The sequence below is a fragment of the Centropristis striata genome, chromosome 7 (genome assembly GCF_030273125.1).
Source record: "Centropristis striata isolate RG_2023a ecotype Rhode Island chromosome 7, C.striata_1.0, whole genome shotgun sequence".
In the NCBI taxonomy this organism is placed as follows: Eukaryota; Metazoa; Chordata; class Actinopteri; order Perciformes; family Serranidae; genus Centropristis; species Centropristis striata.
The window spans coordinates 19,491,320-19,517,466 of record NC_081523.1 but is presented as its reverse complement, the minus strand read 5'-3'; the positions used below and the strand labels follow the sequence as shown (position 1 = coordinate 19,517,466).

Below are 26,147 nucleotides of genomic sequence, written 5' to 3'. Positions count from 1 at the left end.
CAAATAACATCCAGCAAACTGGAGCACACACACACACACACACACACACACACACACACACACACACACACACACACACACACTCACACACATTAGCATAATATTTTGGGGGGATTTTGATTTGCAGAAAAAAAATCTCTTCCAAAAAAGCTTGATGTTGCGCACTTCATTGGATTTCATCACTGACTGCAATTGCTTCTGAACTTTCCACTCAGCTCAACTTTAACTTAGATGTCCACTCCACACACATCCACAGCAATTTAGTGTGATGGGGCTCCTTGAAGGCTATTTATTTTACCAGGAAGTCAATTGAGATTACCTCTGAGGACTCTGAGATGAGGTGTTTTTAAACAACCTCTAAAACTGAATGGACAAATAAAAATGCAGTCCTGTCAAATAATTGAAATGCAAGAATAGTGAAGTGGAAGAAAGGTGGACAAATGAACTATCTAGAAGGACATGGCAGAAACTGAAGGACAACACAAGGAAGGAAGAAGCTGAGAAACGGAGAGGAAAGTAAAGCAAAGTTTAAATGTACAAAAACACCTTTAAGTAATAAAAGTTGAGGAGGATGAGGAGATGTGCCAGTATGAGCTGAGAGACACCTGAGGGAGCAGAGTGGGCCGTGATTACAGAGAGGAAGAAGGAGGACAGAGAGAGATCGACAGAAGGGAGGGAGGAGACACCTCAGGGATGAAATTATGGAGAGACTGAGCGAAGAAATCTGAAAAAGGTCGGAAGAGAGAGAGAGAGAGAGAGAGAGAGAGATGGAAAAGCAGGGATGGAGGAAGGAAAGAGAGAAATGGTGAGATATGACAGCTCAGATGGGACGGAGAACACGAAAACAGAGTCCCTGCTGAGTGAGCATCTCTAATTATCACTATGCCTGAGAGAAGGTGTGTGTGTGTGTGTGTGTGTGTGTGTGTGTGCGTGTGTTTGTGTGTGTGTGTGTGTGTGTGTGTGTGTGTGTGTGTGTGTGTGTGTGTGTGTGTGTGGTTTTTTTTGGAAAACGGTTATTATAAAGTTTGTACAAGCTGCAGTTATTCCACAAATTGGATGACAGCAAATGTCTTAAAAAAGAAATGTTTTTTCTTTAATTGCGAGTTGCTTTTATGAAGTGCATAATCTGCAGTGCAATGTATCAGAAAGGAAGCTTTTACTGAAAAAAGGTGTAAAAATGATAGCCAGCAGCCATGTTTAAGTATAACACTCATTACACACTCCAAAACTGAGACTGTTGTCCTCCCACAGACAATGCCATGGGTCATGTGTACAGAGTATTATGACCCATATATACATCTGTTTCAGGCAGTAACCATAGTGGCTGTAGAAATTATGACAAGTGCAAAGTGCAGTATGCAGAGCAAAGAAGTCTGCATAACCCAAACCACAGGACCTTGACCCAGGAAGCTGCTGTTCATGTCCCATGTGAAACGAAAACACAAACATGTTTTTTACTGTACGCAGGTTACCTAATGTTAAGTATGTAACGTACTTAAGAGATGTCACATACATAGCGTAATGTATCTTGTTCTTTTTTCTAAACCTAACCAAGTAGTTTTGTTTCATAAATCTAACCAAACTGTGACCGCTGTGATCTGGTAGGGAGTAAGGATGCTAATTTAGGAAATGCTCCTGTGGGTCATATAAAGGGTAGGAACAACTGATTTATGTGTTCGTATGCGTTGAAGGACTTGTTAGGAAAAACTACATTGCTGGATGGATGAAAATAGTGAAATACAACTTTTCTACAGTGTATATACCTGAGATCACTGTTGGACTCATTACCACCTGATAAAACTGCTGCTTCTCTAAATCTATTTAGAAAGAATATATTTTCTAAAGGCTTAAGAAAGAAGCAACTAGGTAAAATAAGGTAATCCTAAAGTCAGATGTTTCCCAACACATTAAGTTATAGTATGCCTTGGGGATAGAACATTATTTAAATGACAATAAATCATAACTGGGTTTCAAAAGAGATTACAATAACCACTCTCTGGGATTATTTTTGAAACACTCCTTAAAAAAATATTATCAGGTAATTGATATTAAGCTAAGATGCAAATTTATATAAATACTGTAAAGTTTTTAAAGCTCTTGAACAAGGAACATAGAGGATTATCTTGAGTCAGCTATCGCTCAGCCCTCTTAAACCCTCCATTGGGTGTGTTCATTTTACCTGGTGAGCTCCTCCTTGATTTTCATTGGCTCGTGGGGATAAAACTTGACCCGGAAACACATCATGTACGGCTGCTGAGCTGCTGAAGACAAGAGAGGAAAGTTTAGAAGAGAGAAGAAACCAGACGAGAAAGATGAGAGAAATGAGAGAAGGAAAGTGAGAGAAAAGTAGATGGCTTTAATTAGGCGAGGAGAGATAAATGAATGAGAAGAAGAGGAGCAGAGCAATGAGGATTATGTAAAACTGAGAAGTTGGGACAAAAAAAGAAATCATGGTATGCCTCTAATACTGATTAGTCATTTTATAATTACAGTCATTACTCGTCACATACACACACAAACATACACACACATATAGTGGGGTCTGTTTCTTTTCCTTTGATCTGAGTCCTAAAGCATTTCATTTCTGACTTTCTGTGTGTGTGTGTGTGTGTGTGTGTGTGTGTGTGTGTGTGTGTGTGTGTGTGGTTGCTGCAGGAGAGAGTGAGCTTTGACTGATATTTAAATATGCACAGTAACATGCATACACACTTACATAAGTGCACACACACACACACACATACACACGCACTGAGTCAATGACGTGGGGCTCGGATCAAACGACAGCAGTAGCTTAAACTCCCTCCTGGGGCTCTCACTCAATTCACAAAATGACACATATAGACACAGTCAGGCACACACATGCTAACATTCAAAGTTCACTCATTGATGTTTTCACATTTGGATGACTCACAGACATACATGTTGATACACAGTGTGCAGTGCACCAGTAACAACTATTATAAGCCAATTCATTATGCATTCACAGATTCAGTGATAAATACAGAAGTCATGTACAGCATCTGATGAATAGTTTGTCAAGATATACAGCATATACAGATGCTTTTATTATAATTTTCATATTTTTCTTATTTTATACTTCCTGGTAAAACTGATCAAATCTTTATAATGGCCATCGCCTTATTGGTTAGCTTGCCTGGTTAGCAATGAGCAACAGTCGACTCCATATTGTGTCTTTTAGTCCAACATTTTTAACTGACAAAAAGTGAAAACACACTGTGAAAGGGTCAATAACCCACCGGGAACTTATCTTCCCCTGCTTGCTTTTAGAAAGTGCACCTCACAATCCACTGCAACATGATTTTACGTACATGATTTTAAGCAATTTGTACGTAATAATGACTTTGTATTGCCATACATGAACAGATTGTGCCGTAACTTAAAATGCTGGGGCCCTGTTCATTCTTTTGACAGTTGCTCAGTTACACAAAGACACAAAAAAGTTCAACCTCATGCATAAAAGTACCTGATGTTCTATGAAACTGTGGTAGCCAACCTTTCAATCACAAGTTAGCCACGTAAGCATATGCTTTTTATCTCCTATTTCACTCTAAATACGTCCATGATTTTCAAAATGAACATCATGCTGTATTGAACAAGACTAGCGATTGAGACCATAAACTCGTTACGAAAATGGTTAGTGAGGTAATAAATCAAGTGAGAAGTATTGACTTTTATACGATCCAACTTCTCTTTGCAACTACTGGAGTCGCCCCCTGCTAGTAATTGCAAATAATGCAGGTTTAAGGCACATCAACATTGGCTTCTTTTTTCAGGTTGCTACTTGGTGTCAACTGAGCATTTGATGTGGACAGAGGGACACAAAAACATATTTGATTGGGAAAACAACATATGCAACCATAACAATATAGTAATAGAAGGTTCTTTGAGGGGTTGTAGTATTGGAAAATATCTAAGGAATGGCCATTGGAATAATGAGAAACTTTGATATAGCTGTGCTCATAGGTTAGGCTTATTTCTGACCTATACTCATGGACATCGAGGTTATTCTGACTGTAAAAACAGGAATCTATTGTGGGTTAGAGGCTAAAAGAAGATGCAAATAAACTGTACAATAAACCTCGAGACAGAAAAGTAACATCAGTAAAAGGCAGAGGGTGAGGAAGAAAGTGAGTATCATCTAACATGGGAGCAGAAATCTTAAAGACAGAGTGCCCTCACCACTCTGTCTTTAACGGCGGGATCCTCTGCGGTATTATCTCGCTATGAAAAACAGCACACATCTACATAATACATGCTGAGCAATATGAAAGACGCAATCCTCCCACCCGCGCCCAAAGAATTTGAGCTGCTTTTTGCTCAGGCTTAAGGGGCCAAGTTGCTATTTAAAAGGAAAAAAAAAAAAAGCATCTTAGGGGAAAGTGAATTGGCACAATAGTATGCACACACACGCTGTGACGCATATGCACGTAAGCTGAGACGCACAAAGAGGAAAATAAATCACAAGCCACACATCCTAATTTGAGAGTAAATGCTGCCACAGGGAGAAGTGATGTGTCAGTACGGCTCAGATCTATTCACCACTCATCCTCCATCCCTCTCTCTCATCTCTTCTTCTTTCTTTCACTCTCTGTCAGCCTCTCTCATCTCAAACTGTCGCTCCAATCTCCTCTTTTCTCTCCACTTTCCTCCCTAATCTGACTTCTTTCTTTAGCAACATTATCTATCATTGTCTCCTCTCTCTACCCTCTGAATTAGCCCCCCACACATTTCCTCTTTATCACTCGTTTCCCTCCTCTTTCCTCAATCTCCATCTCTCATTCTAATTTTCACTGGCCTCCTCCTCCTCCTGCCCTCTCGCACATGTTCTGATGAAGCACAACGCGCAGCTAATAGCTCCTTTATTAATTTATAGCAGAACAGGAAGAACAGGACAGTCATTAAAAGGTTGGGCGAACTTCAGACATGTTTTTGCTGTTCACATATGGCCAAATCTAAATGGACATCACACCGAGGGAATCTGCAGAACATCATCAGTTTCAACTGTAAACATCAGGTTTTAGCATCAGTCCATCAGAATGAAAGACCAAGACACACTTTCTACACTAGATAGAAATGTAAAAGTGTGAAAGACAGAGGACAACAAGGTGCAACAGATTCTAAATAAACGGTTTGCTTCTCAATTTTGTATAAAAAGTGGCTGACAAAGCAAATTTTGTTTGAATATTTTATGAAGCAAAGGCAGACTTATTTCCCCCGTTCCTTCAGCTACTCCTTTCCAGGAAGGGAATAAAACATTTGCTTCTAGAAATAAAGTGCACCTCACAATCCACTGCAACTTGATTTTTACATTTACTGCATTTTTGAAACTACACTGATCGGCTGCGTCATTGCTTGAGTCACAGTCTGTGTTGGAAGAATTATTAGTAAAGATCTTTTACTTGACTTAAAGCAATAGCACAGTGTATAAATACTATGTTACTATAAAAGTCCTGCATTCAAAATCTTACCTAAAGGTACTATGTGAACCTTTTTTCACACATTAATGGCTTTATATTGCTAATGTTTGAACAGATTGTAAAATATGTTAACACCCTGGGGCCCTGTTCATTCCTATGACAGTTGCTTACTTGTGCAAGAATCTAAAAAAGCTCAACTTTGTGCATTAAAATACCTGTTTTTCAACATCATTAGGGCTGATAGAGCCTGCACTAGAGACTACAGACTACTACTGGCATTTAAAAAAAAAGTTCATTTATTCACAGATGTTTCTATCCCATGTCTTTTTTTTTGCTCCATGGCATCACGTTTCAGCCACTATATCAAAGACAGGCACTCTACCTTGGGGCTTGTCCTGTCACTGCAGATGCTCAGGATGTTTGCTTATGGCTATTGAGTGTGATCATGCAGGAGCAACAGGATGCTGACTGCAGCTCACCTACGTAATCAAGTCAAATTTACTGGGGTTCAGATAAAATCTGCATCCTTTCATTAGTGATGGTCAACAACAACAGTCAGCATACTCTGTGTCACTGTAGGTAGGCTCATGGCCTGGTGTTGATTCATTTCTATAAATATAAAAATCATCCCTGCAGAGCTGCTTGACCTGTGAAACTGGTTAACCTCGTCCTCTGACGGCCGCCTGTTTACTTGTTTAATAACAGAGCTCTTCTGGCGCTTGCTCCTCTGCCATGATTGTGTATTTCACTTTGTTTGTTAGTTTCTTTCCTTTTCGGGCCACTTGTCCCTCTGGTAATCTGTTGTGTCACTCTGTCTGTCTTTATTGTGTCTCTGTCTGTCTACCTGTGGTGTTGTCTGACCCTGTCACTACTCATAGCAAGTGGTAATGTGAGCAATGTGTTCTGGGGGGAAAACCTGGGATAAGGCCCGAATACTTGTATATGAGGACGCAACACATGCTATTTGTCCTTTATGAAAAACAGATGTATGTGTTTTTTTTACCACACATAATAAATGTTCCATGCAATAAGCAATATGCTATATAAGTTTTTTTGCATTGTAATTGTTTGAATTGTTTGAATTGTTGACTGTATGTGAACCTGTGGTGTTGTCTGTTTGTTGCAGAGATTGACCTCCTCACACTGAAGCAGCTCTCGGGAAGGGAGACATCAATAAACACATAAACACAAATACACACACACACACACACACACACACACACGTGCATTTCCCACTGTGCTCATTGTTGTGTACACACGCATACTGATGCAAAACACAGAGAAAAACACAAAGCGAGCAGAAGTGACACTTACACTTCATCTGCCTCACCACGGGCTTATTGGGCTCCAGCCAGTGCTGAAAGAGAGACAGACAGACAGAAAGAGAGAGAGACAGACAGAAAGACAGATGGAGAGACAGACAGACAGACAGACAGACAGACAGATAGAGAGACAGACAGACAGAAAGACAGATAGAGAGACAGACAGAGAGATACAGAGACAGACAGACCGACAGAGAGAGCGAGAGACAGACAGACAGACAGACAGACAGACAGACAGACAGACAGACAGACAGACAGATAGAGAGAGAGAGACAGAGAGAAGACCTATGTTAGATTCTGACTTTTACAGCAGACCTGTTTAAAAGGACTATGTTGCAATATCAGTTACAAAACAAAAACCTTCTCTTGCTTGTGGTGAATAATTGAATGACAAATTGCTGATTAAGCTAAAACTCAGCAAAGTACTTGTCTCCTAAAAATTATGGTCCATACATCCTGGTTGCCAAAATAAAGTGGGCATTTTAATTTACATTTACAGGCAACAGATAAAATTAAATCTTTACATTTTCGAACCACAAAACCAAAACGACCAAACGATTTGGTCAGGATAAGTGAACGATCATGATTAAAATAAGTACTTTAGTATCAAAGCTAGTACTATTTTTACGTAAATAAGTAAAGTTGACGTTTGGTTTTGCACAGGTTTTGCACAGGTGTTTGTTCCATCCATCCACCCTGACTTCCATAGACTTTAATTAGAAACATATTTGTGTATTTGTGATACATCAAAACCATATCAAAATGCATTTCCCTCAAATCGTGACTTACAGTGCTGTTTCAATGTATAGAAATGTCATTTTAAGGAGGCCAGGCTGCAAAGTGAGGTTGTACCAGTTGCACCTATCCAATAAGATAAGACAACTTCACTTCCTTTATTCTATTAGAAGATTGTCTGTACTGCATTATTTTGTACTAGTGGCTTCTATGTTGTAACACCTCCTGCTTGTTGTTATATTTCTCATTTTGCATATTAAATGCAGCTGGAGGCCGCCTGAGCTTCTAGTGAGACAAAGCGTCTGGTCTCTTATGTGTGTGGGCTGTTTGAAATATGGAGACTGATCTTGTTATTATTCGTCATTCGAACTTGTAATACAATGCACTGACTGTCTCCTGATTTAAATCCAACACTCCCATTCTGGCCATGCTGACTCAGTGGTATAGGTGGGATCATCAACTGCTGTGATTGTGTGCAGCTTTAGGATTATTTTAAGAATTTTTTTGTTTACTACAATTTAGAAAAAAAACGCAATGCAAAAAACTTGAAAAAGGCATGAAAATCAACAACTTTACAGCTATTTCTAGTTCAAGACCAGAGTCATCAACTTCCAGTGCCAAAACAATTAGCCGATTGATTGATTGATTGATTGATTACTCAGTCAACAGAAAAGTAATTGTCGACATTTTGGATAATCATTTAATTAACTGTTAATTGGACCAAACAATTGCTGAATCCAGCTTCTTTAATGTTCTCTCTGTCACTGTTATATGTAATTTTAAACTGCAGAGTTTTGAACTGTTGGATGGACAAACAAGCAGATGAGGAAAACATCACTCTTTGCTTTTTATACATATTTCATAGACTCACGTCATTAATCAAAGAAATAATTGAGTGATAATAAAAATACACGGTCACCAATAAAGTTGGAATAAATTATTTTTTTACCTCTTTCTATTTAATGATTGTGATAATGTGATTTATTATTGACAGTGTATATCTTCTTAAAACGTCATTAATCAGTCTCTTCCATACATGAAAATGAAACCACAATTAACAGTGGATTGTGTCTGAAAACAAAATTATTCCATCTTCATGGGTGACCGTCAAGTTGTGAGTTGAAGCCCCACTGCACATGTGTTTGAAAGTTACCCTCTGTTTCTCTGGGTCCACATATCGAATACCAAAGTAGTCTTTCTCAAGTAGATTGTAGTGGTTACACACATGGTCCAACAGGAACTGGCCCTTGGTGTCTCTCTGTAAAGACATAAAAAGATGTTATTCTGTGAGCATCCGCTACTTTCCATCCATGATGATCAATCCATTAAACTTCCCAGCTGCATCACTGTGTCATAATCAAGGCAAACAATCCCCTCTTGGATAATATTTTTTGTGATGCACATGTACTTGTGGGTCTCTTGGTGACAATATCTCCCGAGGTCATATTCCAGACTCAGCCTTCGAACACGTCAGTAAATAAAGTCCATATGCAGTTCATAAAACACAGAGCAGCAGACAGAGAGGGATCAATAATCACTCTGCATTTATTACTGCTCTCCTCAGTCAATATCTACTCATCACATGCACATGCACAAGAAATGCTAATGTGTATGTACCTGAGCAATAAACAACACTTTCAGATGTATGTAGGTGCAACTATGCTTCACACACACACACAATCAAATATATATATATCGATGGTGCATGTGTATCTATCCCATCTCAACACATATAATTCACAATTTTGCCTTCCTTACCTATTGACTAAACATTAAAAATTCCTTGGATTGCCATTTTGTCATTTTATATGCATCACCAATCACCTCAGGTCGTGTGTGTGTGTGTGTGTGTGTGTGTGTGTGTGTGTGTGTGTGTGTGTGTGTGTGCTATAACCTGCTGATGGAGGTGAATTCTGTGCTCAGCTAAGCAGGACTGATTGATTCAGTAGGAAATCGTCTATTTGCCCCTGTTGTGGTTTAGTCACCACTGAAGACACACATAAATATGCGCGTTTACACACACACATATTCACACAGGGAGTCACAGCTGTCTTGGCCAAATCTTGCTAGTAAAACATGTTACGCTGCTAGTCAACACCAATGTCAGTAGCCTATGGCATAAAATCATGGCACGTCTCCATTGCAACTCTTCTACATATTTTACTCCCCTTACAATTCTTATCATGGCTGGTTTATCACAGACACACTCTGCAACTAACACCAAAACAATCTGGATTGATAAATAGCACAACAGTTAAGAGGAAAAATATGAATTGTTGAGTCTGGGGTGAGCTCTCCCTTTAAACTGCAGGAGGCACCTGGCCTTTATTGTCTGTGAAGCATTCTGCACATTTCTTTCTCACTGAAGGTGCTTATGTTTTGTGTCTTAGTTTTTTTTGAATGAAAATTCTTGAGAATCCTACAATTCTACAAGTCTACAATTCTACGAAGCAACGTACATCTAAGAGTTAATACAACACTAGCAAAGATCAAGTCAAAGGCGACACATGTAAGTGCCATAGATTGCGTTTTAGTCCATCAGGCAGTGCATACGGACAGTACAAAAAAAAATTCTTTTTCAGTGTAGGTTATGCGGGAAGGTGTTCAAATCTGGGTCTTTAGTCTCATCTTAAATAATGAGAAGGACTCAGCAGATCGGAATCTGACAGAAACATTTTTTCCCTCCTCTATCTAACGGATGCCATGTCAGCAATGGTCGGAATGATTTGGTCTTCCTCGCTATGCCAGCTAAGGGCTTTATACTAAGTCATTAGCTTTGTTCACTAATTCTAAGAGCAGACATTCACAGCTGATACGCACCATTGGGCGACAGTGGCTGACTGTGCAGGTGAATGATCGCAGTAGAAGAACACTTTCAGCACTCTTGCTGGGACAGGCTGTTCATCAAACTAAAGGCCTTGAAAATCAGATGTTCAGGTCCACGCTCAGTTCAGCATTTACACCAAAAGAGCACTTGGTGTAGTTAAAGCACCATTCATACTGAGAGTGATAGCAAAGAAGAAATTACCATCTTAAGGCATCTGGAGCTTGGAAATATTTTCTCTCACATTCCTCCTTAATTTCTCTTTTGGAGAACGACCACCACCAACACCGTTATCTTCAGGATGTTTGGGGAGATTTAAGCGTTAAGAGTTTCCATCTTCCACCTGCTGGTTTTACTTCACAATCAACCCCATCCAGACTGCCTTTCCTCCCTGCTATCTTCAACATGCATAAAGTCACTGAAGCCTTATTGTTAAAGTCTTTCTTTGTTGTTCTTTTACTTCTCTCCTTGATGAAATGAGATCTGAAGTTGTTACCTTCACTTCTCTAATGTGTCTCGTTTCCAGAAAATCTCCTGCAACTAAGAACGTTTTCTTAAAGTGACTTCCTTTTGAGTCAGAGCAAGCATGCAATGATTTTATACAATAGTGTATATAAGTATGACAGCATCTAAACCCTGAAATCAGCACCTTAGATGGCCCTGTTCAGCCACCTCAGTCTACTTACCGTGTCTTACTCAAACATGAAATCCTGTGCATATGTTGTGCTTGGCAAACACTGCAATCTCTCACGAGGCAACCTTTTAAATACATTTCTTGGTGAGTCATGCTCTATTTCTCAGTAAACAATCTTGTTATGTGCAGTAATTTCAGTATACAGAAGATGTTGACAGAACGGCTGCAAAACAGCAAGATATATCCTGTTAATGTCACAGCAGCCACTCAAAATACTAAAAACAGAAAGAGCATACATTTACCTGACTGTCCACAATACCAGCATCAACACAGCAGCTGTATGTTACACACCAATCAAAGCAGATTATTTCAGTAAATGCACAGAGGACAAACTGTTGTAGAACAGCCAACAATTTCAGGTCAATGCAACGAACAAAGAAGACAAATTAAAAATAAATTGAGCACAGTGTACACAACACACAGAAGGAGTTCATATATAGGCTAGGCACACAAACACACTTCAGCGCACATTATCTATCAATATTTCATTAAACATCATTCCCAGTCGCTCTGTTATCAAGACTGTAGACTCCCAGGCACGAACAGGACGGTTTCCATATATTAACCAATTACTCAGCGATGCATTACAATGCTGTGATTACATTATTCAGTGAGTAAAAGGGGAAATAATTTAAAATAACAAAATGAAATTTAGAAATCACACTACAATTACTAATCCCATCAACAGTCCGTTACTTCTTAACTGTTACTACTACTTATCTAATCATGTATATGTAGGGTGACCATATTTTGATTTCCAAAAAAGAGGACAATCGGCACGGCCTCGAGACACAAATTCAGACAGGCTTCTCGGAGGTTGATGAACATGCTTTATTATGCTTCAATGGTGCAAAATTAACTTCTGTAATAAAATAAAATGAAATCTGTAAAAACTTGTAACAAAATAATAGCTCTCGTAGACTCTTTTCAAATAAATGAATAAATAATATGAAATAATGTTCTAAATATTAACTCTTCTGTTAGAAAATCTAGCTTCAACAATATATCTCTTAATAACTGCAATAAGATAAATAATAGAAGAGTCTCACAAAGATACTAACTTAACAAACAAAAAGGATCTATACTTTTCATCTTTAGTTGTCTTTGAGCTTTGAGATCTCCAGCACCTTTATTAGACACTGAGACATATGTGCCAGCATTGCACACGGTGCACTCCACCTCCCACCTGTCCCGACCAGGACGGTACGTCGGAAATTTTTTTTGCAGTTCATCTGTGAAGCTGCACTTACGCTTCGGCATTTCCTGTGCAATGTTGCTCCCCGTTCGATCTGCCCTCTGTCTGCTCTGCTCTCTCTCTCTCTCTGTGTGTGCGCGGCGCTGACCCGCCCACTAGGCAGCCTCTTGGTAATTACGTCTCGCAAAATTGTGTGCAAGGCGCCGGTCAACGTGTGAAAAACTGAAAAACAGTGAACACCGGACATTTTCGTGAATTTATAAAACCCGGCCGGACGCCCCGGACAGGGCGTAAAAAGTGGACATGTCCGGGCAAAAGAGGACGCATGGTCACCCTATGTATATGTATACAAATGAAAACTTTTATTAGTAGCTTTTCAATCGCACAACACAACATGTTCAAAACAGATTTCAACTCTTCCTGTGATTAAAGGTTTCTCATGAATTTAAGCCAACTTCTGATTCCTTCTGCAACTGACATGCGTGTACAATCGTTTGTGATGCTTGAGCGCTGTGTTCTGATGAGGGGACTATTCGCAATTTGAATTTGAGTGAGAAATTCATGTGATGCTGTGGTGAAAACATATCAGCGATGAGATTCTCCTGCAAAGCATGGCTCTGATCAGTTGACACTCCATTCAGAAAATAGGCAAACACCCAAAAGTAAAGCAAGGCAAAAAAAAAATGAAGGACTGACATGAGTCTGTGGCCGAAAGTGTCTGCTAGCTTGGGGCTGGAGGTGGTTAGCCTCTACTTGAAAATAAGAAAACAACTTCCAGTAACAGGTCCTATTTTAATGTTAGGTAATAGCTAGCTGCTGCTGATCAGTAAATCCCTCCAAAATGTAGACTGGCTGCCTGTGATGTCTAGTTTCCCTTTTCTACACATAAAAACAATATGTGGCATTGTTTATAGGCACAAAACTAGCAAGTAAAGTAATGACTTACTCTCTCTGTTGAGTAATTGGTAAAGTAATGCAATTGCTTTGCTAATGAGTCATTGATTACTTGCTCAGCACTGTATTCAAAATAGCACAGTATGTGGATGTCCCTTGTGACCTTTGTTACATCACGACGGCAACAATCAGCTGTCAGTGATCTCAGAGACAGCGTGTCCCTATTGGCTGGTTCAGGTCTACTGTTATATCACTGTGACACAAGTAAGCTGTAAATCAAGTGTGTGGCCCAGTGTGTGATCGTCCGTGTCGCCATGCTGGCCTGCCTTTGGTGTTTGTGTGTTTTTTTGTGTGTGAGAGTTAGGTAAAAGTGAGCTTTTGTGTGTGTGTGTGTGTGTGTGTGTGTGTGTGTGTGTGTGTGTTTGTCTCTTTAGGATTTTTGGCTGATCCGTGACAACAGTGTTACTAAGCTGTTAAATCTGAAGAGCAAACAGACAGAGACACACACATACGCTAAGGGAGGAGAAAAATAGAAGAAACAGAATGAAAACAGCCACGCTGTGAGCCGTTTCTAGCCAGATCATCAAACGACACCTTTTCTCTGTCTGGTTCTAAGAGCAGACGCTTGTGGGGAGAATAGAGGCGGACTGACGCCAAGAGAGAAGACAGACGGAAAGTGAACCAGGGCCAAGCATGCTGAGAGGCTGAAAGAGAGAGCAGGCAAAGACAGAGCTAAATAAAGGAGTGAATAAAAGAGAGATTGGAAGATTGAATAAGGAGAATGAGGCAGAAGAAGAGAGATATAAAGAGTCTATGTCATGTCCGACAAGGGCTGAATACATATTTTATATATCCAAAGGCTGGGCATTAAAAATTAACCCGGTCATCCTGTCTCTACATGATCTCACCTAATGACGGCAAAGTGCTCCTCTCTCTGCCACGCTTGAACACACAGACACACACACACACTTTAAATAGAGCCTCGGCATTCAGTTTAGCAGAAGCAAAGTGCACTTTGACGTGTATGTTCGAGTGTGTCTATCTGTCCCGTACCATTTTTTCTCCACAAAGCAAGCTCCTTAGAGCCGGCCGAGTCCAGACGCACACCAAGCACAGAAAAACGTATCAGAAAAAATAGAAAACCATCAGCATTGAGTATTGAGTACAAAAACACATGGAATCAATTATTTAAACCTACATCTATTGTAAATGCAAAATGCAAAAAAACATCTGTGAAACTTAAGTTTTGACCTCCATAGTACAAAACACCATAATAACTCATGATATAACTTAACCCCACTTTGTGCATTACATGCCACCATCTTTTATGTTGATATGGTGAATTTGTTAGTAAACAATTGTTTATTATCAAGCAGTTCCATAAAAAAAAGTATTCATCTTCTTTTAGCTCTATTTTTGGTCCCCACCGACTCTTGCTTCCACTATGTTCACCAGCTGGTCGCTAACTGTGTCTGTTTGCCATTTAGTGCTGAGAAAAAGAAGTGGAGTCATTGTGACGTTACACACTGGTCTGTGGATTATGGTTTTGAAGCCTGGAGTTTTACGTTCACCCCTGAAGGTCAATAGAAAGATTGCAGGTTTGAGACACTTTCACATTGGCTTAAATTTTCAGATCCATTCAGTTTTTTTGGTAGTATGTGGCTTTTATCAATTGTTTTCAGTGAAAAAGCACTACAACAACGGTGAGATTGAACCAAAATTGTAGTTTGTTCTGTATGGCACGAGAAAAATTGGGATACCTTATGGTGGATGAAACATTTAAAACACTGTCAAGTTAACTGACTCTAAAACTCCAGGTCATACAAATTGGGCATAGTCATACAGCTATACACATACACCATCTTTTGTTAAGAAATAGCGTTCCAACTTTGTGTTAAAATCTTCATAAAATATGTTTGTGTCCAGATGGATGGAAGGATATTTCAGGATTATGGAAATACCTTCAAACCACGGTACGTGTTGTTCAGCAACTGCCTGGATTTATCACAGATCACCAGGGATTTATCTTTCATACTTAACAGATGCTTAGTAATTCCGATGCAATGACAATACGTAAGAGGAACAAACTGGGACTGGACCAAAACCAAAATAATTTCTCACTCATATGTAAAGTGAAATCCCCAATAGAATCAAAGAGGTATTATATTTTCTGTTAAAATCGGCGTGTTATCATTTGTTGTAAAGTAGATGCTATACGCCATAACAACACAACCATTAGTTTCAGTCTAAAGCAGGTGAATGATTTATTTTGATGGTGACTCTGTGACCACTAAGAGTCAAGCACTAGGACCCTGGGTGCTCTGGCCCAGTTAAACACCGCTTGTTGTTTAATTAATATGCATGCCAGCTCAATTATGACTGGTCCTTATCGACTCATTTCATGACACGGCATACCTAATTGGCTGAGCTGAAATGCTGTGAGGGGAAAGAGCGTTAAATTCCTTGCAATCCCTGCATGTAGAAACCAACACACACTCCTATCTGCACACACAGAGAGAGAGAGAGAGAGAGAGAGAGAGAGACTTTAAAAACAATGATATGCCCTTCTTTACCTTCACATAAACCAATTTAAAAGCCTGGTGGCTGCCTTTAAGACAAATGCTACACTAATTCATAGTTTTTCTCTGTTGTCACTGCAGCTACTCCTCAGAGAAATAGAGATTTAAGACTCTAGTGGACCAATTTGCTGATTTATTTGCCAATTAGGGTGAATGTGTAAGCAGGCTTTTGTGCATATGTGACAACATTGCCCTATTATTAACACTGCCGATAATTCTAAAGCCAATCTCTATTTACCACCCAAAACTCAACCCCCGAGCAAGCCAATGAATGGATCGATCATGAGGCTTGACCAGGATGCAGCAGAGACAAATCAATGTGGTGGACGCGGGGTGAGGGAAAAGCAGTGCAGAGGATCAAAGTGGAGGATAAGAACTGAGTTAAAACCTTTTCTCTTTCTATTTCTCAGGATGCAGAAACACTTTTTTCTCCACATTTATTGTGTTTCTGTTCCCTTAAATTTCTGTTTTCCACCCTCCTATGTCACTTTTAGTAGCTCCATGGTTGAAAAAATCATCCACAAATCATATATATAATTTTTATTAGCTTGTTCCAGATTGACTCTACACACAAGACTCCATGACTCTATACAGCAAATGAAAATAGTGGATGTATATTATTTTATACACTACAAAAAAAGGGTGTCTAACAAACAGATAAAAACACTAATTATATTGTTTTTGAAATGATATTGCTGCATGGACAGACAATTTCACTTGACAATATTTCTTAAATTAAGATTATTAATCTAGGAATAAGCATGTTGTATGTTTACAATAAGAAAACTGTTAAAACAAGATAAATTAAAGCTGCAAGCAGCGATGAACTGGCCCGAGCAGAGTGCACTGCAAATTATTTGCTTCTTACCAAGATTAAAAAAACTTTATATTTAGAAGTGTTGTGATAATTTATCTTGTTTTAAGAGTTAATTTCTTATTTTAAGCGTTCAACATGCTTATTTCTAGATTTAACAATCTTAATTTAGGAAATGTTGTCAAATGAAATAATCTGTCCATGCAGCAAGATAATATCCCTCAGATTTAGTGTTTTTATCTTGTTTTTAGACACCCCTTTTATGCAGTGTACATATTATACAACGTTTTTTTTTTTTACTTTGGGATTCCAATGGAATTTAAAATACATTTCTGTGAGTTTCAACAAGGTTTGGCTGCACAACATGAGCTTGTTATGACTCACCAGTCGGTCAGTTGTTTGTAAAATGCTACTTTTGACTATTTTAATGACTAGACTGCTAGAAAAAAAAGTGCAGAACGCTGAAATATTAATATCTTAAAACAGATTTAAAAAGTAAGCTACAAATACAAATTATCCTCTAAAGCTACACTGACTACAAGATCGGAAGAGAGAAGCGGAGGATCAAACACTTCAAGTCGAGAAGCTGAACGTATGGAAGCAATCCAATTTATATTAAGGGGAGAAATCTTTAAAGAGATGCTCAACCTCACCATCACCATCCCCCTCTGTAATAGCCTTGTAGTGGAAATTACTACCTCTCTGAGTGAGAAAGTGAACCAAAGATCAAGTCGTAGTTTCTTTTAGTTTTCATTATTATCAGACATCAGAATACACTGCCGAGGTACAGCGGAGGAGAACTTTTATCCAATCTCAAAGGTTTCTGAAAAAAGGGTCCTTCTCTAATCAAGCCTGAGGTCTCTCTGGCTTTTTCTGTCTGTGTCAGATCATTTAAACAATTCAAGGTAACATACCTGTGTATAGGGCACATTTTACGGGAATGCGCACGGAATTCAACTTATATTGTTTATATTTCTGCTTCCACAGCCTCTACTGTCTGACAAATCCCAGATCCTACAGTATGTTAATTCTGGTTTAAACCAGCTGTTACAGTTCTGTTCTGAACAAAAGGTCAGACTAGGGCCTTTTACTAAAGCAGAAGACTTATATTAAAAGTAACATAAAATATAGCACTTGTAACATAAAATATACTACAGCCTCCCACCATCACACCATTTATCAGTAAATGTTTGATTCGTAAATCCAGGCTGTCTTTGTTTTATACCTAAGAGGGAAAATTGAGAGAAGCCGCGTGGAGAGACAATGTGGTGGTGATGTCATATATCAGCTCCAGTGTAGTATTGATCTCACGAGCTGCACAACACAGTATGTTGGGTTCAACCTCCCCAACCACTGACCCACAACAGTTATGTGCTCTCGCTCGGAGCTTCAGATATATGGAAGGATGTCCTTTATCATCAGTATACAGGTGCATCTCAATACATAAGAATATCAATAGTTCAAGTCAAATACCCCCAACCAAGTACTGAGTACATAAAGATGGACATACTTTACAGAGGCCAACATTCCCATATAAAACATACTTTTTACAATTGGTCTTTTATAATATACATTTTTTTTGAGACACTGAATTTTAGGTCTTCATTAAATGTAAGCCATAATCAATTATAATAAGAAGAAATTAAATAAATTAAGACATGAAATGTTTCATTCTGTGTGTACTGGATCTATATAATGTATTATTTCCACCGTTTGAATTGAATTACTGACATTAATAAACATTTCTATGATATTATAATTTATTGTCTATTGGTGAGCAAGACGCAAACATCTCTACAACCTGCCACTGGTCACATCTCTCATAAAGCAATAAAACAACGAAAACTGTCTTAATATAATTTTCCTCAGTAGAAATATAAAGAAATCAATAAAAGTTTGATATAATTAAACCACCCATCCAACCACACAAAACTAGATTCCTTTAGTCTTGCCTAAAAAACTTATAGGCTACCCTAACACTTTTTTGCTATTCTTGTTTGAAGTCATTTCTGTTTTCTGTTACTGTCCTCTCTCTCTGATATTATGCGCAAAAGCAATCTATAACTTTTCTTGTTTTAAAAAAGGCTAATTTACTAAATCTTAATTATTTTACTTATAAGTGATCAGTATTGATTTTTATCTAGAGCCTGACAGATATTGGTTGTTTGATATTATCGGCTGATATTGGCCTTTCAAAGGAATATCGGTATCTGTGTATATGCTGTCCTATATTTGCAGTTATGAAAAGTTTTTTTACACAATAATATATATTATTAACAATATGTTTGTAAAATAATCTATAACAATTTTAAATGTTATTTAATAATGTTTTATGTTTAAGAACGTAGCCCTCTGGGTACCTTTGCAGAATGGTGAAATATTGGTGTACAATCTACATAAATAAGGTATATTTTCATTCCAGCTCAAAAAAATGACACCATATTGGGTAATTATTTATTTTCCCGCTCTAAAATCCCATATTGGTTGGCCTCTATTTTTTTCAGTTATGTTGTCTATCATCAGCGTTTTTTGTTTGTATGTAAGGATGAACTTCAAACAGATGAGGTCAGTAAAAATGTAAGAAACACTAATCTACTGTGATAGAAGATTAAATATAACCTACCGTTAAAATCATTTAAATATCAATCCTATAATCCATCCCATTCCTGTGAGCAGCGCTCAGAACAGTGACCGTGACCTTGTTCCAGTGTGGAAGGAGACAAGCCAATGACCGTATTATCACCTGCAACGCTGCGGAGATGCTCACACACACACACACATATACATGTGCACAAATGAACACACATGATATAAAACACGTCGTATGAACCAGCGTTCATGGCTGGCTACACAGCCTAATAAGCTTAGAGGTAGAGCAATAAATTATCAATATATGGCGCAGAACCAGTTTCTATTAAAATGGATCTCCATCACTCTCGATCTGTGTGCAGCCGGACACTAACTCACATGATGGCAGGAGAGAGAAAGTGCTGTGATGATGATGGCATGACTGCAGCTGCAACACTGCCGTTATGAGTGTGTGCACATGGTGGGTGCATTGAAGCTGCTGTCTTATCTCAGCACAGCAGGATGTTCAAAATTTTGGGGCCAACAAACAAACAAACAAACCACGACATAGAAAAGAGAGACTTACAGTGGGTGTAGAAAAGAGAAGGGAGTTCATGTGTTTGCATCTTTTCCGGACTAATTACTGTGTCTCTGTGTGTGTGTTTACTACCGGCTCTCTCTCATTTTCCTGATGTTCAACACTATGACGCAATATGTAATGACATGCTGTAGGAAAAGAGGTCAATACACCACATGTGCACATTTGCACAATCATGATGACGTAGTCACACAAACCACAGTTTTCTTTTTATCTACTTACATTCTAAATTATTAATCAAATACAATTATGTTTGAACTGCAGCAAAGATGTCGTGGAAGCCTGCCGTTTTGGATACAAGCACGACAGAGGACTCCCTGTAAGGAGGCATTGATACCGAGTGGATTATCCTGGTGAAATAAAATAAATTGATACGTGAAACTTGTTACTTCCAGTATACTGGCTCGGCTGTTTTGATCAGGCAACAGAAACCACCCGGATAAAACAATGAAGTGATTAAAAAAGGAGGAAATTACTAATTAATATCACAAATCCCAAAAGGGGTTTCTGTAAACCATGCTGGATCACTTCTTCTTTAGCTTGTTTAATATACTGGAGTAAAGTGGATTATTTCTCATGTATTTTGATTATTGTATTGAATACAACAGCAAGATGGATGGTATTATGATTTACAATGGACTATTTAATATATTTTCATTACTGGGTACAATGAGGTGGGGAGACCAGAGTGTAAAGGAGTATTTCAGACTTTGAACTGTAAGGAACTTGTCTGTGTGTTTGTTTTAGTCTTGTCCTGTGTTTTTGTTTATTTTTTCTGCATTGTAGTCGATCTTTGGAGGAATTACTGCTACAATGCTATAGATTACAGGAATCCTAATAAATAAACTGAATATATTTTGTTCAATGTCAGTTTTTTTGTTTGTTTTACAAGATTACCTAATTCTAATACCTAATTTGACTGACATAATGTTGAAACACTAACAAAGGACCATTTATTATCTGCTGGATATAAATGCATACATGCATTACTCTGCTATAAGCTGATAAACTGAGCCTAGATGTCAAATTTGTGCTTGTTGCATGAAAATAACTCATTCTAAATGTGTGTGCGGTGGTTATCACCTCACATGGTGACAGTGAGCAAAGAGTCCGCCCTTCACACGGATGATCTGATACTGAAAGTGTCCTTGAACAAGACAATGAATATCAATCAGCTCTGTGTTTGACCTCTGACCTCTTACTTTCTCTTCTCTGTGGCTCATTGTTGGACTACTTCCACCTCTGTATTTATTTTTTTTATCAACAACTGGCACTTTCCTAGTTTACCCTTCCCTATTTTTCTCCACCTAGTCTTTTCCAAAAATCTGCCCTGCCTGCCAGTTGCATTTCAAATCCGTTTCATGTTTTAATCTGATTAATCTGTTTCCCCCGCAGCCGCTCCACCTCGTTTCCTCTCCTACTCCTTCCTACACCCTGTTGATTTGCTGCCATCATCCTCTCAGCTCATGTAATGTGACCAACCATGTCATCTTGTATTTTGTCTTATCAACCATCTCTCTCTCACATCTCTTTTGATGTCTCCCCCCCCCCCCTCCCTTTCTCCTATCCCGCCGTCTCATCTCTCTCTGCCTCCTCTCAGTTGCACAAGTCAGAAAAAGGATTATTTCTCTTTAGTCATCTTCGGAGGAGCATCAAAGAGGCGTCGGCAAGTGGGATAAGAATAGAAAAGTGATGCTATTTATAACTTGTTTCAAAGAATGCCTACCAGCCGAAACAATAGTACTGCCTCAGCATGGCACACACACAAAAGCTAGTAAATAAAAGGCCGACACCACCTCAGCTACACACACACCTCTCCTTGACCGAGTGAAGGCAGATGCAGTGAAAAACAACACCAGCATCCATATGCCTCTTTAAATAGACTGTGATGTATTGATAAGGTGACTTCTACAAGAATAGAAACAGAACAATCAGCACAATATATTTCAAAAAGCTATTTCAGCGCCACGCAGCCATTTCTTGCTCACTATGGTGGATTAATGTCCGTAATTGCAGAACTTTGGCTCAGTGGCTTCTTTTAAATCTTTCATGCAAGTGAGCCACGATTACCCTCCAACACACACACATATATGTGCACACATACACACACTTGTGGTGTAGCGCATCGCTGACAGCTGACTGATGTTGGCCTCATGAAGAACAGTGATCTCCCTTAATTATACATGGTGTGTCACAGAGAAGGAGGAGGAAGGAACAAGAGAGAGAGAGATATAGATGAGAGGTGTAAAAATAGAAAGCGAGAAAAGGTGGTCAGAGGAGTAAATACAAAGCTGAAAGTGGAGCAGAGAATAAGTGGGGTGAAAGACAGAGAAACATCGGGAGGAGTGGAAGGATGACAGAGGGAAAGAGGAGAAAAAAAGATGGGTGGAGAAGGAGAAGAGGAGTGGAGGATGAAGGGGAGAGGAGCTGAAAGCAGAGGAGGTCGCAGTGTATTGATCTTGACGTGTCTCTCCTGCAGCAGGTCTGACTTAACATTACCTCTGAACATGAGAGCAGCAGGCTGGACACGTTCAACCCCCCGGGCTGTAACACACACACACACACACACACTAACACACACACACACACACACACACACACACACACACACACACACACACACACACACACACACACTAACACACACACTCACTCACTAACACACACACTCTCTCTCTTTACCTGCCATACTTTTTTTTAGCTGTCAAGCTATTCTTAGAGTTGCAGTAAACATCTTAAAAATAATTATGCTCTGCTGTAGGCTGTCACCTTGTCTCGAGACCCAGAAACTGATATCTTTGAAAATAAACAACATTATGCATCTCTCATGTGTGTATATTGACAAATATATTCATACTTATGTGTATTATGATGTATTAACAGTGTAACCGTTTAAAATGCAATTACCTTTCTGATTAATTAGTAGTTACCCTGTTAGTTGTGTCATGCATGCCAGTCACTTAATCAAAGTAAAGTAACTTATTACATTTGATTACTCTTTGTTCACTTTTCCAACAAAATAAACTGGGCAATAAGCTGAAAAGTCCCAAAGCTACGCTGACCTGCATGTACCCCCCGACTCTGTGTATTAATCATAATTATACTGTATAAACTTAGTATCGATTCTCTAACTCTTGAAAAATCAGTTTGGAAAAATGATTGAAAAAATATACAGAATTTGTACGAGAATGGATATTCAACCTTTTTCAGTAACATGACCAATGACCAATTAATTATATCAGCAAAATGCCTCAAACCAGGGGTGCAGCTGGCCCCGGTTCGAGTCCCGCATCGGACGGCCCTTTACTGCATGTCATTCCCCTCTCTCTGGCCCCTGTTTCCTGTCTCTCTTCAGCTATCCTGTCCATTAAAGGCATGAAAAAGCCCAAAAAAATACATTTAAAAAAAAAAAATGCCTCAAACCATCCTGATTATGTCAATATAATATTTGGTGGTTGCATTGTGTGCTGAAGAAGAGTTGTGCGGCAGTTTTTAATTTTGATTGACTTGCATTAAAGCTCATGGGGAAAACTTCAAAGTGTGCAGATGAACAGACAGAGGGAACAAAATCCCAAAGCTTAGTAGAAGTCCAGAAAATCAAAAAACTGAGACTAATTCTGGGTAAAAACACAATATACAAAACTGGCCCTGATCAGTAGACAGGGATGTTAGAATATCTCAATTATGTGTCTTTTTAGTTCTTCATGTGTTTTTTTAATATTCTGTCTCAATGTCAGTTATATCTTACACAAAGCAGTTTCGTTCTTGAAAGGTGCTTTATTTTTGCTCTTGCAGTAATGAGGCATGTGTTACATAACATTTCAGTTATAAATCTTGAACTGTCTTTTAGGTAAAATTCGCTTGCCTTAAAAATATTAACACTTATATGTCTTCAAGGAAAGTTAAAAGAAATAAGGGCATTGAAGACTCACTAAGCAGACGATTCAGCTGTGATGCATTCGCTCAAGTGCACAATTGAAGAACAATTCTATCACATTATTTTTATGATGGCATTCAATCGCCTGCTGTCCTTGGCATCTCATCCTGACCTACATATTCAGCCCAACGCAGAGAAGCAGAACAGAAAAAATAAGAAAGACAGACAGGGAAAATGCAGAGAGAAAAACTAAGCAGATAAAGTAAAAGATGGAAGTCTCTGCAGAATGGAAACAGGAGAAGTGCTGTTGTTGAGCAGCAGAAGTGTAGCATGAGGAGCACAGGATGTCATGAAATATGTAGGAAGGAGCAGCTCAGCACCGGAACACAAAGCCATTAAAGAAAGCCCTGGAAAAAGCAGTCAGCTAGAAATATAAATGTCCATTTCCTTATCGTGCACACACACACAGCTAAAATTACATACACACTTCCACAAACTTGGACTCTTGCATCTCACTCTAATGTTTTCAGACGTGTACACAGAGTTGAACACACTTTTCTGCTCTCAAAGACACGAGCACGCAGGTATACATGCAAGTGAGCGCCTCAACACACAGAAACAGACACAACCTCGCTCTGCAGTTTCTCTCAGTGCACTTTATGATGTTTTGTAAATCATTGATTGGGTACATGTAGGAGACCAGCGAGACAGTTAGTTTGACATGCAGCGAGTGTTTTAGGTGTTTCAGGGTCGGACAACAGGGCCGAAGTGGCAGACAAGTTCTTCTGAACGGATGAGGTTCTGCTCAGAGCTGCATTCACTCATTACGCTATCAATACTGTTAAACTTACTGGGTGTCAACAAGGTGTTGGTGTTTTGTAGGATTTGGTGCAATACTGAATATGTAATTATTAAATAGAATAGTGTCCATATGCTGTTTGGCATTGCACATAATTCCTTTATTTAACAGATATCTGCTCTGTAATCATGCGTCATAATTTGGCTGTTTTACTGTTACCTCTCTGGCAGCAGCTGCAGCTCAGGCCTGCAGGGGCCCAGCAGCCACACAGGATCTAATTTGTTTGTGGAAACAGGGGAGGACCTTATTTTTCTTTGTTCAAGCAGCCAAAAAGGTTTCAATATTAGACCTGAAATGGGAATAGTTAAAGTCTACCATCAGGTTTTAATTCCTTTTGTGTCAGTTTTCCAGTTGGATTGACTTTAGTTTTAAGGTGAAAGTTTGTGCATCAGTTCTTTGTTGGCTTATGTTAATCCTGCATTCCAAGTCCAACGTTAATGTCCATCAGAAACACTGATTGACAGTAAATGCTACCAGCTACAAGCTAGACTAAAGTTAAAAGCTGCAGCAATACAACACTCAAAACTGAAAAACGATAAAGGGAAAACACCAACTCTTTTGCTTAAAGTCAGATCCCTACTGAAATGTTAGCAGATGGCAGATCATGAACTTGTAAAGTCATTGGAAACACCTCCATCAATCTGCTGTTCAAACAACTTTTTAAATGTCCTGATAACATTTTAGTACAGCCATTTGCATACACGCAAACACCTTAGAAATACCTGCCCTGCTTGTTTAATTCACAGGGTGAAAGACTGTGCCAGATTTTGACATGAAAAGAGCAAAGTATATAAAAGTAGCAGACATGACAACCAAGATGTCACCCAATGGTATCTCCACAGCGCTGCACTGACGCAGCACTGTGGAGATATGTCCTTCTATGCGGGACTTTCCAGAATCCATGCTGGAGAAACACTTTGCTGGCTCCATTATTAATCTGCCAGGGAAAAAGTATGGTCTGGGTTGTTTGTATTTCTTTTAATCAATCACAATCGTCTGGGGAAGTGCTGAACCCCAGATGTAGCGATGGTGCCCCTACAAAATAGATAGCAGAGACAGCGAAAAATAGCATTCGGGCAACACAACACACAAAACACAGCAGCCATTGGACTCCTTAGGGTGTCTTTTAGTACAACTAAATGCTGAACAATGAAGACATTTTTAGGTGAATGCAATGCTACATTTAACTTTCATGAACTTAAAAAACACTGCGAAAGGGTAAAAAACACAAAGTGCATCGTAGCAACTTGTTAGTCATGACTCATAGCCCGTAACTTGCGCTTTACTGACTACTTTAAAGGGAAAATCATTTACAAAATGAACACCAGACTGTTTGAAGAAGACTTTAAAATAGTGATTGAAAGTGTAAACTCATTAGCAAATTCTTTACTGAGGTAATACATCAAGAGAGAAGTAGAAGTAGTCTCCCCTTGCTGGCCATTAGAAAAAGTGCAGGTTCAAGATACTCCAAGCATGCCGCTTGGAAAAAACAAGAAATTAACAGAATTGTTTTATTGGTGGGTGTAGTTATTATGTATTAGGTATTAGACTGTGAAAAATATGTATATATGTTGTCTCTAAATTACTCAATAGGCTGAATTATAACTGGAGACTTCTGAGTAGTTTAGAAGTACGCCCTCCACTAAAAACCTCACGCTTCTAATAATCTACTTTTCAAGAATTTTAAAAGGATAGTCTTGGTTTTAGTTCGAGATTGCAGCTGTTTATCAGCTGGGTGTTATACAGGTGG

General features: G+C 38.9%; 1 protein-coding gene across 3 annotated transcripts in view; it reads right to left on the bottom strand.

Annotated features, from left to right (window-relative positions):
- The window catches only part of frmd3 (FERM domain containing 3), a 63,572-nt gene that overhangs the window by 36,497 nt on the left and 928 nt on the right, over positions 1–26,147 (bottom strand). For 2 of the 3 annotated variants that reach the window (XM_059337120.1, XM_059337121.1), the window contains exons 2-4: positions 8,649–8,753; positions 6,753–6,795; positions 2,180–2,261 (exon numbers count right to left, since the gene is read on the bottom strand). In XM_059337120.1, the coding sequence (XP_059193103.1) occupies positions 2,180–2,261; positions 6,753–6,795; positions 8,649–8,753 (230 nt within the window). The remainder of the gene's footprint in view (positions 1–2,179; positions 2,262–6,752; positions 6,796–8,648; positions 8,754–26,147) is intronic. The other variant, XM_059337122.1, reaches the window with a different exon arrangement.